The sequence below is a fragment of the Cnephaeus nilssonii genome, assembly GCF_951640355.1.
Source record: "Cnephaeus nilssonii genome assembly, chromosome: 10".
NCBI classification, from domain to species: domain Eukaryota; kingdom Metazoa; phylum Chordata; class Mammalia; order Chiroptera; family Vespertilionidae; genus Cnephaeus; species Cnephaeus nilssonii.
The window spans coordinates 21,720,233-21,738,950 of NC_137081.1; the positions used below are offsets into that span (position 1 = coordinate 21,720,233).

Below are 18,718 nucleotides of genomic sequence, written 5' to 3' on the forward strand. Positions count from 1 at the left end.
CTAGGAATTTAGGAAGACGGCCATACTTCACAGGCTTGGTGCTACTGAGCAAAGAAAGCCAAACAAGGCCAAATCTCTTTATTGCCCCCCTCCTACCCCCATTTCCCTGCCCCACCACAGTACTGCTAGGAACCATCCTCCGATTCCAGGCTCAAGGGCTCCCTTCGAGTACCAGATGGGTAGGTTCCCCGACCCCGAGGCAGGCGGGGATAGGAAGAACCTGGTGTCCGACTCTTGGAACGCTCCCAGCGAGCATAGTCCCGAGTCCTGCGGGGCGGGGGACCCTGACAGTTGACAGGCCCATTCTCTTGGGAAGGACCTCCAACCTTTTGGTTACGGGGTTCTTCTGGCTTTATGTCCACCGGCTCCTTGGGGGGCCCCTCAAGAGGTGGCAGTTCTTGGGTGTCATTGGTACCTTTGTGGGCATTATATTCTCCCTTTAGGTGCCTCCGTTCAGGCTGTCTCCAGAGGCCTCGGTTGGCCCGGGGGGTATCCAGGATAGTTTTCTGCGTCTCACTCAACCTTTGCTGATTTGGCCCAGTCCCTGGAATCTTCTCGCACATATACTGGGAAGCCACAGGCAGAGGAGCTGACTGGGTAGGTTGTGCAGTTGATGAAGGAGACAGTTCTGTGGCAAGGGCACCGAGTGGTTGGGATCCTCTGGAGGCATCTACAGCTGACTCAGGTTCCAAATGGGCAGGTGGCTAGAAAAAAAAGTGAGCAGATGCAGTGAAGGAGATTCAGCTTCTCAAAGCAGGGAACTACAGGCCTCTCGCCCATTAAATGAACTGACCACCATCAGCCTGTAACCCGCTCTAGGTAGAACAAAGCTCACCCTAGGGCCATGGCAGAGGGGTGTTCATAGGAAACTTCGTGTCACTAGGGAAGGAGTGGGAAATGGTTTCCTCACCTGCTGGAGGCTGATAAAATACCGGTTACGTTCAGCCTCTAGGTCAATGATGCCCCCCCTCTCTTGCTGCCTCTGGTAGAGCCGCCTGAGCTCTTCTTGTTGGCGCAAGCTTTCTGCATTGGGCTTGTACAGCTCCTGGTAGGACGGGAGCAGATTGGCAGGGAGAGAAAAACACAAGGTAGACATGAGCCCCTGCTCTTCCAGGACTGCCTCAGGAAATCTGTGCACAGTTCTTGTTTTTTATCCCTCAGATTTGGGCTCCTGAATGAAGCCTTGGGCTCCCGGGGGGGGGGGGGGGGGGGCAAGGGGGGGCTGTGGCTTTGTAGAGGTCTCAGATTGAGCCCAATTTCAGAGCCCATTCAAGGCAAACAAGATGCCGTTCCTCCCCCCCCTTGGAGAATACCATTATTCCTGCCTCATATTAGGAAGGGAGTTCCTTACCATGGGCTGTTGGGGTTCAGGGGCTGCTTTTAGTGAGGCAAGATCATACACGAGGGGCTCTCTGCACACTGGACACTGCACACCAACAGCCTTCTAAAAAGAAAGAAAACCACACCCCTGCTTCACGGCCCAGGGTGATCACCAGCTGCCCAACCACTCAGCCAGCCTAATCTGCCGAGCGCTGGGACAGAAGGCACAGGCATGCCTGTTTCTAAACAGAAGTGAGTGTTCACTCATGACCATAAGAAGGTTAACAGCCCCTGGACTGGACGGAGAGGAAAGGTGGTTAGTCAGCGGTGTCAAATGTAAGCAGAGTCTGGCGGGCCGACCTGTTTGGTTGCGGCATGCTGCCGTTCCTGTTCCTGCTCCTGTCCTTGAGCCTGCAGCTCATGCTCCATGTGTTGGATGTACCGAGCAAGGCAGTGGCAGTGGAAATAGTGGTAACAGGGTGTTTTCGTAAAGGCCTCGTTCTCCTGGAGGGAGTATGGATACAAGCCGCTGTATCAGAGTTCTCTCATGAGCCCTCCATTGCCTACCCTAAGCAGACCACAGGTTACAAGAGAGACCCACCTGGAAACCATAGAGGCAGATGACGCACTGGCCATGTGGGATGTTGTTATCTGTGAGAATTTCCTTCCCTTTCTGAGAGGAGAGAAGACACTGTTCAAACAGGGAGGCAGCAGCAATAACTGTGAGTAAAACCTGTCACTACTCCCAGGAGTAACTGGTCTCCCACCATACCGATCTGTTATCTCGTGTGCACACATTTCTGTCTTGGTGATGCTCCCTCTGCTTGGAATCAATCCTGCTCTAAGTCCCTGACCCTCATCCAAACTGCCAGATTCAAAATCCAATTTATTTTTCCACTCATTTAGTCACCTTTAATAGCTCTTGAAGATGAAAACAATGTATCTTAGAGAAAAAAGTGTTCAATGAAAACACATCTTCTAGGCCTTTCTTGGTTAGCCCCCTTTGAAATCATTGCCCCAGTGAGTTGGTTCTGGAATAGGCTTTCAGAAATAAAATCAAGGCATGGACAACCCAAAGGAACAGAGAACTCAAAGGCATCAAGTTGAGCTATCAAATATGCATTTGCACTGTTATTTCAATAGTGAATACTTTGGAATTCCACAAAGTTCAACACTGCTTTGTGGAGGCCTGACTCAGGAGTGCTACAATGGCCTATGCACTCTCTCTCTCTCTCTCTGACACCAGACAACCCACCTTTATTCTTTTCTGAACATTTCTCTAAAGAACTCAAAGTAGAGGAAAACGAGACTGTACTTAATTTTGTGTTTTTAAATTCCAAACAGCTAAAGTGACCTTTGTATGTTAACTTGTAATTTTAGGTGGTTCTTCATGTTGGTTTCCTTCACTAGGATAGAAACTCTGTAAAGAACCATGACTTTCTAATCAGCTCTAATGGCACACTAGCCTTCAAATATTCATTTATGGCAAAGACCCTCCAGGTGGGATCCATCTCTTGCTACTTTCAGTTGCCAGTGCCAAGAAAACAAGAAATGCACTGAAACTAAAGCAAGACTAATGCAAGTTAAAGAAGAAATGTAATTTTCTATCAAAATGCTGGAATAGGCAACTTGGGAAAGCTATCGAACTATCTTGTTGGGAGATTTTTTTGAAACAGAAGAGAGTCTTGTCTTTCTAGATTTAGACCTTACCAAAACAAGGACTACTTGGATGAACACAGACATATTCATGATTCTAGGCCAAGGCTTCCCTTGAAAGAAAGGACATCTCCCCAGGCTAGAAGACCTCTTACTTACCTCGATGAGTTCATAGAGCATGGCAGTACCCAGCCCAGCCTTGGCCACATGGCCCAGTGCCTGTGAAATCCTGGAGGAAGAAGGCAAACCAAACATTAGGCCTGCTTCCTTCCCTCCCCAGACTGAGCTGTATCCTGAGTTTTCCCTGCTCTGACCAGCCTGCTTACTTGTGGATCTGTTCATCTGAGAGTCCTCGGGGGTTACGAATAGAGATCTGTGGCACCTCATTGGGATACTAGTAGGAGAAAACCACAAATTACTGCTAAAGCACCCCACCCTAGACCTGTCCCCTTCCTCCCTTTGCTGCAATAAGGTAGGGACCTCACCTGTGCTGGGACCTGAAGCACCAGAGTGAAGCAGACATACTGTGAATCCTGGTCTTCTGCCGTGGCAGGGTGCAGGGTGATGTAGACCTCCCATGGCGAAGATCTGTAGGTGGATGAAGTGGAGACCTGGGATGTGACTGGGCAGGGGCTGGAGGGTTGGGGGTGAGATAGTAAAGTGGGCAGAGGAAGTAAGCAACAGGCTCCCTCTTTTTTGGTGGTGGTGGGGGGAATGAAAGGAATAGTCTTTATCTACACGAGAGAAACATTTTTGAATCAAGGCTCACAGATTCTGCATGGAAACGTCTCATTTCTAAGGGGACTCATGTCTACCTCTAGAAGAATACGCACCTGCCATTTCCTTTAATCACTTGTAGTTCATCCAGATAGATAGATTCTAACACCTCGATTTCTGAGGGAAGGACCCTAGAGAGACAGAGTTTTAGAGATCATTTCTGTCAACAGATGAGGAAACAGATTCTCAGGAAGGTGAAATTACTAGCCCAAATCTCAAGGCTTAACAGGCAGCACTCAGATGAGAACCTGGTTTCCTGATTGTTCCTTAGTGGCCATCTCTCTGACCCAAAAATATGATTTCCACTGATTAATATCAAGGTTATCAATACCACTCTTGGCTTTCTCTACACGATTGTTCATGTGGATCGCAGTATTTACATATACTGCCAATATTAATTACCCTAAACCTTCTCAAAGGAGATATCATCTGAACAGAGCAAGGTGATATAAAAGCTATGTTGCTGTGTTGTAGTGGAAGAGCCATCAGCCTGAGTCAACAGGTACCAAACACATAGTACCCATGTGATCTGAGTAGTTACTTATCTCTGTAAGCCTGAGTTACCCTGTCTAACATATATAAATAATACCACCTACTCTCTAGGGTTATTGTAAGGATGAAAGGACTTTGTTTATGTAAGGTATCTAGTGGCATCTTGGCCATAGTACCTAGCCTATATTTGTATATAACCTTTTCCCTTAAAAGGAAAGAAGGATATAGTTAGTCTTCAGTGTATTTATGACCCTGTTGTATCAACCTGTCCAGGTCAGGATCCAGTGGTCCTGATGTAAATCAGAGGACACACATTTTAAATCACAGAAACAGCAGTCATAATGACCCTGGAGGTGACACTGATAATACATGAAAAGATGCATAAATAGTTTGCTTTCTTACAGGTATATTGTTCCCTCTTTACCAAGAGCAACACGGCTCTTAGCATGACTTTTTATTAGTGGTTCTCAAAATTTTCTTTTTTTGTTGTTAATCCTCATTTCCATTGCTTTTTCAGAGAGAGTGGAAGGGAAGGAGAAAAACATTGATGTGAGAGAGACACATCAACTAGTTGCCTCTTGCATGGACCTCAACTGGGGGTGGGGAGCAAACCACAACCCAGGTTCATGCCCTTGACCAGAAATTGAACCCTAGACCCTTCCATGCGAGGCCCAATGCTCTAACCACCTCATGAGACACATCAGCCAGGGCTCAAAACTTTTTTTTTGTCTCACAGCATTATAGGCTAGCTGTGCGATTACTGCTGCTCTCTCCATGGATCAAAGTGTCTCCTCAGAATCATAATGTTCCCCTGAACAGGCTGAAAACCACGAGTCTAGATGATTTCAGTAAAGGCCAGAGCTGTTTAAGCTTTCTGAACCAATGAAACACTGAAGTGTAGCCTCCATCAAGGGGCCCTTCAATACCATATTTCACTCAGTCTAGCAGTGACTTGAGCCTTGATAGGAAGTATGGGGTGGGATGGCGGTAAAGTTGTGACCAAAAAAAGAGGGGAGGGTGACTGTAGAATATCCTAGTACTAAAGATATAGGATTTGGAAACAGACAACCCGTATTCCTAGTCATAACTATGTACCTTTTGGCAAATCATTTTACCTGTCAGGCTTCATCTAGTCCCCTCAGATGCCTACATTTCAGAGGCCGATGTATGTTACAAATCCATCGTGATCCTCTCAACTATTCTATGAGGTAGATGCCACACCCACCTTTTCACAGCGGAGGACACTGACTCATAGAACATAGGTGGCCTGGTCGGCATCACACAGCTAATAAAATGTAGAGTGAACCCCTTTTATCCTTTTCCCAAATCCCAGAGTCCTTTCAGGTTCTGGTCTCTTTTAAGAATGCTTGAGAGAAGGACTAAGAGAGCTCTTTGTGAAGTGTAAGGCTTTATTCAGACAATAGTCCTCAGTATTGCCAAGGAGGGAGAAGGGAGAGGAAAGCCTCGGCAGAAATAGGCTCATCCAAGAGGGAAGGGGGCGGGAGCTGGAGGACACAGGTTCTGGGAGGTTGAGAGAGACGTGGGGCGATATGATGAGCAGGCATCCCCCGGGACCTGAGCAAATCCACTCCAAGAAGAGACAATGGGATATAGGATGAGACCGGAGAAAAGAGGGCTGAACCAGATAAGGCGCGGCTCGCCCTGGCCTGGTCAGCGCAGATCCCGTCATCTTTCGCTTAGATCAGCGCCCCTCCACCCACTCCCAGTCCAGAAGCTCTCAGAGAAAGATGTCAGCGTCTCTGCCATCCCTCGCTCCGCCCCACATGCCCGCCATACAGACCGTCCACGGCGCCGCTAGTCCCCTGGACCGGATCCAGGCGGTCAGCCAAAGCCCATGCCCCAAAGTTACCAGTCCTCCTCCCCTGCAGCTGCCGACGAAGATGTCGCCATGTCTCCTCCGGCCCACAGCCGGAACCGGAAATACTCTCGGGTTACTCGGAGGCAGAAAGTTAAGGGAATGGCGGCTGCGTGGCTAAGCGGCGGTTGCTAGGCAACCGCAGACTCTGGGTCTTTATTGGGTCCTGATAGCCAAGAGGCGGTTCGGAAGTGCCCTAAAAAGTGCCCAAGGACGGTCCACCTTCTTCCCCACGCCTCTGAACGCCTTTGTCCTCTGGACTCTGACTGGTTGTAGCAAGCACGACTGGTAACAATAGGAGTCTTTTAGAAGACCGGCAGCGGGGGTCGGGAAGAATTTTAAGTCAGGCATAGTATGCAGGCAGCCCGAGGGGGCGGGGCGGAGGCCAGAGCCGGCGTCCCTCGGCCTGGGGAGCTGGAAGCTCCTGGGCTGGGGGTGAAGCGGAGCTCAGGTCTGCGAAGCTCGTGCAGGGGGTGTGGGCGCGGGCGTGGCCGGGGTCGCTGAGGAGGTTGGCGGTGGCAAGAACTTGGGGGAGGCCGAAAGGGGTGAAGGGGGAAAGGAGACGGGGGATAGGTGGGCGCGAGGTTGGGTTGGGGACCGAGGAGGCTGAAAAGGAGGGAGAACTGCAAGAGGCGCTCTATTTGCTCTAAGCTTTCATCTTCCCATTCACTCCACTCTATGGGTCTGAGGCCTGGATTATTATGAAAAAGAGGAAAAAGCAAGGTGGCTAACATGAACCTTCCTTCCATGTGCCAACCAGGCTTCCCAGATGTGTGGAACTGTGTGGAGCTGGAGCTCTTTACTACCATCTCAACTTCCTTCTGAGGAACCCCGAAACCTCTGTCATGGAAAAGTACCACGTGTTGGAGATGATCGGAGAAGGCTCTTTTGGGAGGGTGTACAAGGGTCGGAGAAAATACAGTGCTCAGGTGGTGAAAAAAGAGGGATCTCTCTTGGTTGGGATTCCACACCCCCAACTCCAGTGAAAAATGGGGCCAGAAGGGAAGCATTCATACCAACCTGTATTCCTAAGACACTGACTCCTTCATACTTAGAGAGTGTGAGCTCTGAAATTGGATTACTTGGGTTCAAATCTTCACTCTACCACTTTCTAGCCTTAGAACTGGACAAGTTACTTAACCTCTCTCTGTCTCAGTTTCCTCATCTATAGAGTGAAGATATATAGTATCTGATTGGTGGGGTTTGAGAATTAAATGTAATGTTACATTGAATTACTTAGTACAGTGCCTGGCACCTCGTATACAACAAATAAATAAGTATTATCACTACTATTAATCCTTATCCTATGCAGGAAGAAATAAACCACCTGAACTCTATTCTCTCTTCATTTTTTAAAAATATATTTTATTGATTTTTTACAGAGAGGAAGAGAGAGGGATAGAGAGTTAGAAACATCGATCAGCTGCCTCTTGCACACCCCCTACTGGGGATGTGCCCACAACCAAGGTACATGCCCTTGACCGGAATCGAACCTGGGACCCTTGAGTCTGCAGGCCGACGCTCTATCCACCGAGCCAAACCGGTTTCGGCTATTCTCTCTTCATTTTTTTCCTTCCCTCCATTTCCTCTAAATTCTTTAAATATTGAGTTTTTTACTTTGATCAGAACACCTGTCCCAGAATCCACGAAAGGGTTCTGTCTGGCAGAGACTGTTTCCTCCTACGGCCGTGGTCAGCAAACTGTGGCTCGCGAGCCACATGTGGCTCTTTGGCCCCTTGAGTGTGGCTTTTCCACAAAATACCACGGCCTGGGTGAGTCTATTTTGAAGAAGTGGCGTTAGAAGAAGTTTAAGTTTAAAAAATTTGGCTCTCAAAAGAAATTTCAATCGTTGTACTGTTGATATTTGGCTCTGTTGACTAATGAGTTTGCCGACCACTGTCCTAGGGCAAGGGGAAGGAAAGGCTGGGTAAGGGCACAGTACCATGGGGAGAGTGGAGTGGGAGACTAGCAGCTATAATGACAATTGCTCAACCTAAAGTCTCACTTCTGGAGTTCTCAGGCTAAAGTTTCAGTGGTGTGTTTAGGCCTTGACTCTTCATCTTACCTCTGAACAGGTGGTGGCCCTGAAGTTCATTCCAAAATTGGGACGCTCAGAGAAAGAGCTGAGGAATCTGCAACGAGAGATTGAAATCATGCGGGGCCTGCGGCATCCCAACATCGTGCATATGCTCGATAGCTTTGAGACTGATAAAGAGGTGCATTTTGGCTTGGGGTCACCTCTCCCCAAGATGAAGGGTCCTAGGAACTTCCCAACCTTAATGCATAATTCTGGAGCCATCAGTGTCTTTGCCTTTGCCTTTCAGGTAGTGGTAGTGACAGACTATGCTGAGGGAGAGCTCTTTCAGATTCTGGAAGATGATGGAAAACTTCCTGAAGACCAGGTATGTTTCCAGGCTCAAACTTCTCCCTACCCCTGACTGTCTTTAGGTAAAGGACTGGCAGGGAAAGCTGAGGGCACTGAGAGTCTGCATTTTGAAAATTCCTGAGAAAAATATAAGAGTCTGGGTGTATAGAGAGGCCATGTGGTGTGACAGTGAAGTATATCAACCGTGAAGCCAAAATCTTTGAATACAGAGGTTGGCTCTGCCACTTTCTAGCTGGATCCTCTTGGGTAAGCTACTTGAACCTCTTTGTGCTCAGTTTCCTCTTTCTATTTAATTAATTAACTAATTAAAATAATTTATTTTAGAAGGAGAGAGGAGGGTAGAGGGGGAGAGAGAGAGAGAGAGAAAGAGAGAGAGAGAGAGAGAGAGAGAGAGAGAGAGAAAGAGAGAAACATTGATGTGAGAGAGAAACATTGATTGGTTGCCTCTTGCCTGCACCCCAGCTGGGGATATAACTCCCAACATGGGTTTGTGCCTACAACCTTTCAGTGTATGGAACAGTGTTTCAACCAGCTGAGCCACACCAGCCAGGGCTGTTTCTTCTTTTTAAAATGGAAATAATAATGTCTATCTCATAAAGCTACTGTGGGGATTAATGAGTTAATTCATGTAAAATGGTTAAAGAGTTCCTGAAACACTATAGTCAACGTAGTTAGCTATTATTAGTGTTATTGTTATTGGGTGCCATTAGGGAAGAAGGGCTAGTGTGGTGGTACCAGAGAGGGCAGGAAGGTATGAGGGTTATGGTTAAGGCAAGATTCACCATCAAGACATAGTGGTTAGCAATGGGATTTGGTTGAACACATTTTCCAGCCACACTTATTCTAGGCGTTTTCCTGTATTCTAGCAAGTAGGCCCTCCTCAGGGCTTTTTGTTGCAGCATTGTATTTTCTTATGAGCACTCATCATCATTGGTAATTCATCATCTTATTCCTTTTGTCTGTCTTATTTCTTTGATTACTTCTTTTGAAAAAGGGATTTGTTTTAATAACAACTAATGCATATTGAATGCTTACTAAATGCCAGGCACCATTCTGAGCATTATATTACTTTACATGCTTTAACTCATTTAATCCTCATAATAATCCTGTGAGGTAGAGGGTTTGATTATTGTTATCTTATAGATGAAAAATCTGAGAGGCACAAGATAATTTGTCTATGGTCATGCAGCTAGTGAGACTCAATAAATTTTCTTTGAATGAGTGAATGAACAAATCAAAGAATGAATGAATAGGGGAGCAAGAACTATAGAAGGTATTGTGTGAAGCTCAAAGAAAGGGAAGAGATGATCACATCAGCTGTAGTATTAGGGAGGAGTCTTTGGGCTCCTGATCAGGCTTCTTCCTCTGACCTCTTCTTTCTTCCTCCCACTTGGCTGATCCCTAGGTTCAAGCCATTGCTGCCCAGTTAGTGTCGGCCCTGTATTATCTGCATTCCCACCGTATCCTCCACCGAGACATGAAGCCTCAGAACATCCTCCTTGCCAAGGGTGGTGGCATCAAGCTCTGTGACTTTGGGTGAGGAGCCTGACCTTCCATTTCTGCTTCCAGTTCTGCAGTCAGTCCTAGACCATTTGCTTGGCTTACATTGGCCTCGTTTTAGAACCTGAGCTGCAGACTGGGACTCCTGCTGGGTCTTTTGGAGCGTGCTCTGTTTGGGTTTGGGATATCTCACACAATGAGAGGAAGTAGTGACCAGGTCTAGTTTTATTGACTGTCTTCTCTCTTTACATTTCCATTCCATCACCTGCAGATTTGCCCGGGCTATGAGCACCAATACAATGGTGCTAACATCCATCAAAGGCACACCACTCTATATGTCCCCAGAACTGGTGGAAGAGCGACCATACGACCACACCGCAGACCTCTGGTCTGTGGGCTGCATACTTTATGAGCTGGCTGTAGGCACCCCTCCCTTCTATACCACAAGCATCTTTCAACTGGTCAACCTCATTCTCAAGGACCCTGTGCGCTGGCCCCCAACCATTAGTCCTTGCTTCAAGGTAAGGAATATAGAAAGGAAGATTACTTTTGCATTAGAAATCTATCTCCCCCTGCCTCTGTTCCCTTTTTAAAAATGCTTTTCCAGAGTTGGGAAGGACTTTGCAGTTACTGAATTAATGCAGGAGTTGGGCCAAGCTGTCTTGATTTTATACTGTAGGGGCTTATTCTGGGAGGGTATGTCATACTTGGGAATAGCAGCCTCTCCTTGGGCCAGGCTATCTTTTGTCACAATGGAAAGGTGATTTTTAAGAAACCAGAGATAAGATACTGGTCCTTTTACATACCCTCTATTCCACTTATTTTCTATCAGATGATATTTAGCTTTGCAAACACAGTTTTCAGTCCTCTTCTTGAAAGAAGGAATCTTTAGTTATCCAAATGGCCAGAGCTAGTGGTGCTAGCTTGGTGATTAGGGGAAAATGAGAAAGGTGGTGCCTGCTCCTTGCAGCTAAGTCTCAGTAGACTGGAGGAAGGAGGTATGGAGGGAGGGAGGAAAAAGAGTGGACCCTTTTTACTTCTTATCTAGGGTAAGATTTGGACTTTCAGTGGAATTTAAATGCAGCTTTTTCCCAGAGTGAAATCTCATATAACTTTTCTTAATTTTATCTAAGATGAAAAGAGACAGGTTTTCCCCCAAACTACTCAGTTTGGGGAGGCCCAAGTAATTATCAAAGAGAATCTATCCTGGCAAGTGTGGCTCAGTGCTTGAGCAGCGGCCCATGAACCAGGAGGTCACAGTTCGATTCCCAGTCAGGGCACATTCCCAGGTAGCAGGCTCGCTCCCCAGTGGGGGGCATGTGGGAGGCAGCCAGTCCATGTTTCTCCCTCATCGATGTTTCTTTCTATCCCTCTCTCTAAAATAAATAATATATATATAAAGAGAATCTAAACAAAGGAAACTGAAGTGAGTGATATACATAGGATATTTATTCTCCCTTAGGGCCGATATGCAGTTATCTCCAGCCAGAGCCATGGCATACTAATTACCTTGTTTTAGAACAGTGGTCATAATCTAGTACTTTTTATTCCTGTTTTAGGCCCATTTGAGGATTTCCCCAAGGAAACCTCATAATGATGTACCCTTTTTAGAAACAGTCTTTCTACCTCTCCATCATCTGAAGTCTTGCTGAAAGATTTCTGGTTTTGAGTGCTCCCAAACACATCTTACACAATGACTTGTGTGCGCTTTCAACCATAGATACATCTGTTCCTAACAAACTGCAGTCAAAGGGAGGGCAAAGTGAGCAGTTTGGGACTCTGTTGTATGTTTGCTTTCTGAAGATAATCATGCAGGTGACATCTCTGTCTTTCTTCTAGTTTTTTTTCACTTCTTCACAAAGCTGGTGACATTGAGGTTTCTGTTTTTCTGGGGTTCTAGAATGCCCAAGGACAGGGATTGGGGTATCCTAGGAGACGAGGCAGTGAGTTCTATGATTTCATCCAGGGAAATGAGGCCTAAGGATAGGGCTAAAGAGGGTGTGATCAAGAGCAGCTGGTCTGGTCTAAGATTAGACCCTGGAGTCTTGGTTTGCAGGCTCTGATTAGTTAGAGGCAGCCTATATGGAAGTAAAGGCTGATGGGGGACTTTCTCTTCACAGAACTTCCTGCAGGGACTGCTCACCAAAGACCCCCGGCAGCGCCTGTCCTGGCCAGACCTTTTATATCACCCCTTTATTGCCGGCCGTGTCACTAGTGAGTCATTAGGGTTCCCAGGGCTTTTGCACTTCCCTAGTGTTCTCCCCAATTTACCCACCTTCTCCCAGCATCTGGATCCAAAATATATTCTTTACCCCACCACCTTGAACTTCCTTCCTAGCCTTTTGCCTAACCTTTGCCACCTCCCTTACAACCCTCTTCCATCTTTGTCACTTTATCAAATGGTCTGGAGACACTGAAATTGTCTCTGGCCAAGTGGACATGGCGGAGCTCTAGTCTGATCATGTCTTCCTCTTATTCCCTCCCTGCAGTAATAACTGAACCAGCAGGCCCAGATTTGGGCACCCCATTAACCAGTCGTCTACCCCCAGAACTTCAGGTCCTCAAGGACCAACAGGCACATCAACTGGCCCCCAAGGGCAATCGATCTCGCATCTTGCGTCAAGCCCGTAAGCTCATGGCTGAGGAGGCCAAGCAGAAGGTGTGTAGGAATATGTGGGGAATGTGTGGTATGAGCAGGCTAGTGACTGGGGTTTCTTGAGAAGGAGAGTGGCTTTCTAGGGTTGGGAAAGGGCTACAAATAGGAGGATTTGTACTGGCCTATGGCACCCAGTGTCTCCTGCCCACTTCCCACAGAAACACCAGAATACAGGACCTACCCTGGAGCAGGAAGACAGGACCATCAAGGTGGTTACTGGCACGACCCCTCTGTCCACTCAGGAACCGGGCTTCTTGGATGAGATCATGGCCTCAGAAATGAAGAGCAGCTGGGCTGAGTGGGGGGCTGGAGAAGCGCCCCCTGCACCTCGGTGAGGAGGGTTGAGCCAGGATTTATAGGGACAGGGCCCTAGCAGTGCGAGTCCTGGGTTCTTAAATTCTAATTCCAGATACATGCCTGATTTGTCAGGAAACATAGGAACTTTCCTTTCTCTATGGCTCAGTTGTACATTAACTGTAAGGGCAAGAATTATCTCAGTACAAAAGAGAAGATTCAGTTGGGAGCAACGGGTGAAAACTGCCGCCGAAACCGGTTTGACTCAATGGATAGAGCGTTGGTCTGCGGACTGAAGGGTCCCAGGTTCGATTCCGGTCAAGGGCATGTACATTGGCTGCGGGCACATCCCTGGTAGGGGGTGTGCAGGAGACAGCTGGTCGATGATTCTCTCTCATCGATGTTTCTAGCTCTCTATCCCTCTCCCTTCCTCTCTGTAAAAAATCAATAAAATATATTTAAAAAGAAAAAAGAAAAGAAAACTGCCAAGGTATAAGGAAGTGGGAGGGCAGTCAAGAATGTGTGTGTAATTAGTGGTCAACTTATCCTGTCCTGGTCATATTTTAGAAGGTCTCCTCTATTGAATCCTACATGGCTTTTTCTTCATTCCTATCCTGGGCTTAGAGGGAGGGACAAGTTAAGAAACTCCAAGCCTCAAAGCTCTGTAATTCATTCTACTTCCGCTTCCTCTGACAGGGAAAACCGGATCACTGAGGATAGTGAACGAGCATTCCCAGAGCTGAGGCCAGAACATTCACAGGCCGGCCAGCAGAACACTGGTGCAGTAGACTTAGAAAATGAGGTGAGCCTAGGGGTTCTTCTTGGCCTTGTCAATGCCATGGGATGATGGGTCTGGGTGGTTGTTTTTCTAGAACAGTGATCCCCAACGCTCCAAGTATGAGCTCCCTGTGTGTTAAAAACTGCTTTGTTATTATTAACTTAATAGATTTTAGTTGCTAAAATTTTAGTTGTTAAAATTCTGCCAATTTGCTTTATGATTCTCTCTTTTCATATATATGAACATAGCAACTTTCTGAATCATTTTAGGAATAGTTGCCCTGACTGGGAATTGAACCTGCAACCATTTTGGTGTACAGGATGATGCTCCATCCACCTGAGCCACTTGACCAGGGCTCCAGTAATGTTCTTTATAGCAAAAATGTTTTTCCTGATGCACGATCTAATCCGTTGTTATGCTATATTTAGTTGTGTTGTCTCTTTAGTCTCCTTTAATCTGGAACAGTTCCTAGTCTCTCTTTTTTTTTTTTTTTTGCCTTTCATGACTGGCAATTTTGAGGTACACAGGCCAGTTATTTTACAGAGTATTCCTCAAATTGATTAGATTTAAATTATGCGTTGTTGGTAGGAAGACTACATAAGTGATGCATCCTCAGTACAACAATTTTCTTTTTCTTTTTAAAAAAGTATATTTTTATAGATTTCAGAAAGGAAGGGAGAGATAGAAACATGAGTGATGAGAGAGAATCATTGATCAGCTGCCTCTTGCATGCCCCACACTGGGGATCGAGCCAGCAACCCGGGCATGTGCCCTGATTGGAAATCAAACTGTGACCTTCTGGTTTATAGGTCAACGCTCAACCATGTTGCCAGGCAACAGCTTTCTTAATAACTTCTTAATGTTTCCTAATATGGATGTGCCATTCTTTAGTATTCCCTTACTGACTGGCTGTATGACATTTCCAATTTTTTATTTTTATTTTTTTGTGTATTATAAGTCATGCGACCATGGACATCTTTCTAGGTATCCCTTTATGCACACATGTCAGTGTTCTCCAAGAGATTTTCAAGACCCCTCACCAACTGTCAGCTATACCTTTTTAAACTGGTAGCTGGAAAAAATACGTCTATGCTAAAGGAGTTACTGGCTTCTTGCAGTTACTAGTACTTCGTGATCCCCCAGATTGGGAGCCACTACCCTCAACCTTACAACTCCTCCTGTCCTCTGTCTCTCCCCTGTGCCTCAGGAGCCAGACAGTGATGATGAGTGGCAACAACTGCTAGAGACCACTGAGTCTGTGCCCATCCAGCTGAAGACCCCTCTCACCCTGCTGTGCAATCCAGACTTTTGCCAGCGCATCCGGAGTCAGCTACATGAGGCTGGAGGGCAGGTAATGGACAGAAGGGTACTGTGGAAGGGATGGGAGACTGTTTTCACAGATAAGACATTAAAAAACATTGACTGGCATAAGGAAGTTTGTCCCTTTCCAATTCTTTTTCAGTCCATCTGCTTAATTCAAGGAGATTTGCTAACCTGCTTTAGTAACACAAAAAGAGCAAGCCTCAGGTTTCTCTTTCTGAAGAGAAAAGCATCCATCTAGAGCAGGAATCAGCAAACTTTCTGATGGTAAAGATTTTAGGCATTGTAGGCCTCGAGGCAAAATGGAGGACATTGTGTAAGTACTTCTACAATGAGCAAAACCACATTTACAAGATTTTTATTGACAAAATAAAAAATATAGCTATAACAATTGCATATACAATATTTTCTAATACAGGTATGCTAACAAGAAGAATGAGATTCTTTTTTAGGGAGTAACATTTTGCTTAATTGATTTTCATAGTTAGTGTTCCCTCATACAAAGCCTTTCCTTGCATCTCTGAAACACAGTAATCTTCCTTCTTGGGAACTCATCTTTTCTGCTTTCTTTTTAAAGTCTTTAAATGATTTTTAGTAAATGTACTAAGATGTGAAACCATCACTATAATCCAGTTTTTTAAAATTTTTTATTTATTTTTCCTCACCCGGGGATATGTTTATTAATTTTAGAGAGAGAGGAACATTAATGTGAGAGCGAAACCTCTATCTGTTGCCTCCCTTACATACCCCGACCCAGGATTGAACCCTCAATTTAGGTATGTACCTTGACTGGGAATTGAACCCACAACTTTTTGGTGTATGGGACGATGCTCTAACCAACTGAACTAACTGGCCAGGGCTTTTTTCCTACCATAATCTAGTTTTAGAACATTTTCATCTCCCCAATAAGATCTTCATACTCATTTACAGTTAATCATCATTCCTACCCTCAGTCTCAGGCAACCATTAATTTACTTTCTGTCTCATAGATTTGCCTTTTCTGGACAATTTATATAAATGGAATAATATGGTGGTATATACCATGTTTATGTCTAGCTCTTTAGCGTAAAGTTTTTTTGAGGTTCATTCATGCTGTAGCATGTATCAATACTTCATTCCTTTTTATTGCTGATTAGTATTCCATTATATGGACATATATTACATTTTATTTATCCACTCACCAGTTGATGGACATTGAGGTTGTTTTCACTTTTTGGCTTTTATGAATGATGCTGATATGAACAGTCACATGGAAATCTTTGTGGCCATATCATTTCTCTTGGGTGGATACAAATAAATGGAATTGCTGGATCATATGGTAAATTTATGTTTAACATTTTAAGAAACTGAATTATTTTCCAAAGTGACTATACCATTTTGCATTCCCAGAGCAATAAATGAGGGTCTCTATTTTTCCACATCCTTGCTAACATGTATTAGTCTATCTTTTGATTATAGCCATTCTCGTGAGTATGAAATAGTATAGCATTGCTAATTTCTGATGTTAAGCATCTTTTCATGTGCTTATTAGCCATTTGTGAAATTTCAATTCTTTTGCTCATTTTTAAATTTGGTTGTTTGTCTTCTTATTGAGTTGTAAGAGTTCTTTGTATATTCTGGATACAAGACCTTTTTCAGATATGTGATTTGCAAATATTTTCTCCCAGTGTATGCTTTGTCTTTTTATTCTTATAAGTGACTTAAAGCACACAAGTTTTAAATTTGATGAAGACCAGTCACCATATTTTTCCTTTGTAGATTATGCTTTTGGTGTTGAATCTGAGAAATACTTTCCAAACTCAAAATCTTGAAGACTTTTCTTCTCTGTTTTTCCCCAAAAGTTTTCTAGTTTTAGCTCTGACATTTAGTTCTCTGACCCATTTTGAGTTAAATTTTGTATGAAATGTGAGGTGTACATTGCGAGGGATCTAAGTTCATTTTTTTGGATGTGGGTATACAATTGTCCCAGCACCACTTGTTGAAAAGACTCTTCTTTCTCCAGTGAATTGCCTTGGCACCTTGCATCTCTCTTTTGGCCCTTACATGTTGTACTGGATAACTTCTTGGTAGGGAAGCAGGTAAAAAGCTCTGCCTCCAGGGTAAGACTTCCTAAGTTGGAATTCCACCTGAACTCTTGAGCTGTGTGATTATTGACTACTTCCTTAACCTGCCTAGAAGCTTCAGTCTCCTCATCTATAACTGTATTTGTATTTACTTCAAAGAGTTATTGTAAAGATTAAGTAAGCAGATATGTGAAAAGACTTAGAGCAGTGAATAGCATACTGTAAAGCACTTGATGTGTTATTCTTCTTTCAAGAAGAATCTTTAAGGAATAATCATTTAAAAATAGAATACTGCCATGACCAATGTTGCTCAGTGGGTTGGAGCATTGTCCTGTGCACTGAAGGGTTGTAGGTTCAATTCCTGGTCTGGGCACATACCTGGATTACAGGTTTGATTGCTGGTCAGGGAGTGTATGGGAGGCAACTGATTGATGTTTCTCTCAATCAATAAAAACATATCCTTGCCCTGGTGGGTGTGGCTCAGGGGTTGAGGGTCAACCTATGAACCAGGAGGTCAGGGTTTGATTACTGGTGGGGCACATGCCTGGGTTGCTGGCTTGATTCCCAATAGGGTGCGTGCAGGAAGCAGCTGATCAATGATTCTCTCTCATCATTGATGTTTCTCTCCCTCCTTCTCCCTTCCTCTTTCTGAAATCAATGGAAACATATTAAAAAAAACACATATCTTTGGGTGATGATTAATATATATATTATTGTCCTTAGCTTGCAGGCTGTATAAAAATAAGTAGATTTAGTCTGTGGGTTGTAGTTTGTCAACCCCTGGTCTAGAGTTGAATAACATTGTTTTGTGAACATTGTTTTTTAATTTTCAGAAGTGTATGTCAGAGTGTGTGTGTGTGTTTTGTTTTGTCTTTAAAATGAAGGGCTGGAGAAGGGAGGGAGCAAATAGGAATTGCATTGGGTCTGACACAGAGATTCTGAGGGATAGTCCCCTCTCCCTTGATCACTGCTATTATAAGTTAGATGACTGAGCATCTATAGTCCTCTTCCCTGGTACAGTTGCCCTATTTCTCTCTTTTCTGGGCTTTAGACTCCCAAAGAAAGGAATGAGAACATCTGGTATGATTAGCCAACTCCTTGGGGACACTTGATATGTAGAACTCTTCTTTTACCTCTGGTAATATTGATTACTTCTTTCTCTCACGTCACCCAGATCCTGAAAGACATGCTGGAGGGTGCGTCCTGTATCCTCCCTGCACTCCGGGTCCTGAGCCATCTTCTGACCAGCTGCAGTGACTCTGTTCCCTTGTATGCCTTCTGCCGTGAGGCAGGGCTCCCTGGGCTGCTGCTCAGGCTACTTAGACACAGCCAGGAGAGCAGCAGTGTTCAGCAGGTAAGCTCTATGCAGGGATCCTCTAAAGGCTTCCAGGAGTTTCTTGTTAGATTTCTCTTCTTCAGACTGCCATCTCTATTTGGCCCAATTGCCTTTTATTTTCTTTCCTTCTCTTTCTAGTTAGTAGAGCATGAATTGCAAACTCTAATGCCTTCTGAGGCCAGGCAGATAATGTTAGTCTGAAAAGCTGACTGCGTCAGACTATGCGAATAGTGGGGAATAGATAAACTGGAGATCTCATGTCCA

General features: G+C 45.0%; 2 protein-coding genes across 3 annotated transcripts in view; one reads left to right on the plus strand and one right to left on the minus strand.

The window, feature by feature from the left end:
- Positions 1-18,718, plus strand: part of STK36 (serine/threonine kinase 36) — a 137,694-nt gene that overhangs the window by 107,338 nt on the left and 11,638 nt on the right. Inside the window, exons 1-12 of one of the 2 annotated variants that reach the window (XM_079782532.1) lie at positions 6,523-6,572; positions 6,882-7,050; positions 8,197-8,337; positions 8,446-8,523; positions 9,913-10,043; positions 10,279-10,528; positions 12,128-12,221; positions 12,497-12,666; positions 12,822-12,994; positions 13,654-13,759; positions 14,943-15,086; positions 18,293-18,472. In XM_079782532.1, coding sequence (XP_079638658.1) covers positions 6,967-7,050; positions 8,197-8,337; positions 8,446-8,523; positions 9,913-10,043; positions 10,279-10,528; positions 12,128-12,221; positions 12,497-12,666; positions 12,822-12,994; positions 13,654-13,759; positions 14,943-15,086; positions 18,293-18,472 — 1,551 coding nt within the window. In that variant the 5' untranslated portion in view covers positions 6,523-6,572; positions 6,882-6,966. Of the gene's footprint in view, positions 1-6,522; positions 6,573-6,881; positions 7,051-7,788; positions 8,338-8,445; positions 8,524-9,912; positions 10,044-10,278; positions 10,529-12,127; positions 12,222-12,496; positions 12,667-12,821; positions 12,995-13,653; positions 13,760-14,942; positions 15,087-18,292; positions 18,473-18,718 lie in introns of those variants that run through there. The other variant, XM_079782533.1, reaches the window with a different exon arrangement.
- Positions 43-6,222, minus strand: RNF25 (ring finger protein 25). The gene is made up of 10 exons (XM_079782547.1): positions 6,116-6,222; positions 3,810-3,884; positions 3,462-3,564; positions 3,303-3,370; positions 3,136-3,205; positions 1,922-1,993; positions 1,681-1,824; positions 1,352-1,444; positions 911-1,045; positions 43-704 (listed from the first exon to the last, which is right to left on the minus strand). The coding sequence occupies exons 1-10, from the start codon at positions 6,154-6,156 to the stop codon at positions 126-128; spliced, it is 1,380 nt and encodes a 459-aa protein (XP_079638673.1). The 5' UTR covers positions 6,157-6,222; the 3' UTR covers positions 43-125.

Bases quoted from the DNA above. Each gene is read 5' to 3' on its own strand.
- RNF25 (XM_079782547.1), bottom strand. From the start codon at position 6,156: ATGGCGACATCTTCGTCGGCAGCTGCAGGGGAGGAGGACTG. The intron at 3,885-6,115 runs GTAACTTTGGGG...CTGTCTCTCTAG, and splicing joins GCTGCAGGGGAGGAGGACTG to GGTCCTTCCCTCAGAAATCG. The intron at 3,371-3,461 runs GTGAGGTCCCTA...TTCTCCTACTAG, and splicing joins TGCTTCAGGTCCCAGCACAG to TATCCCAATGAGGTGCCACA.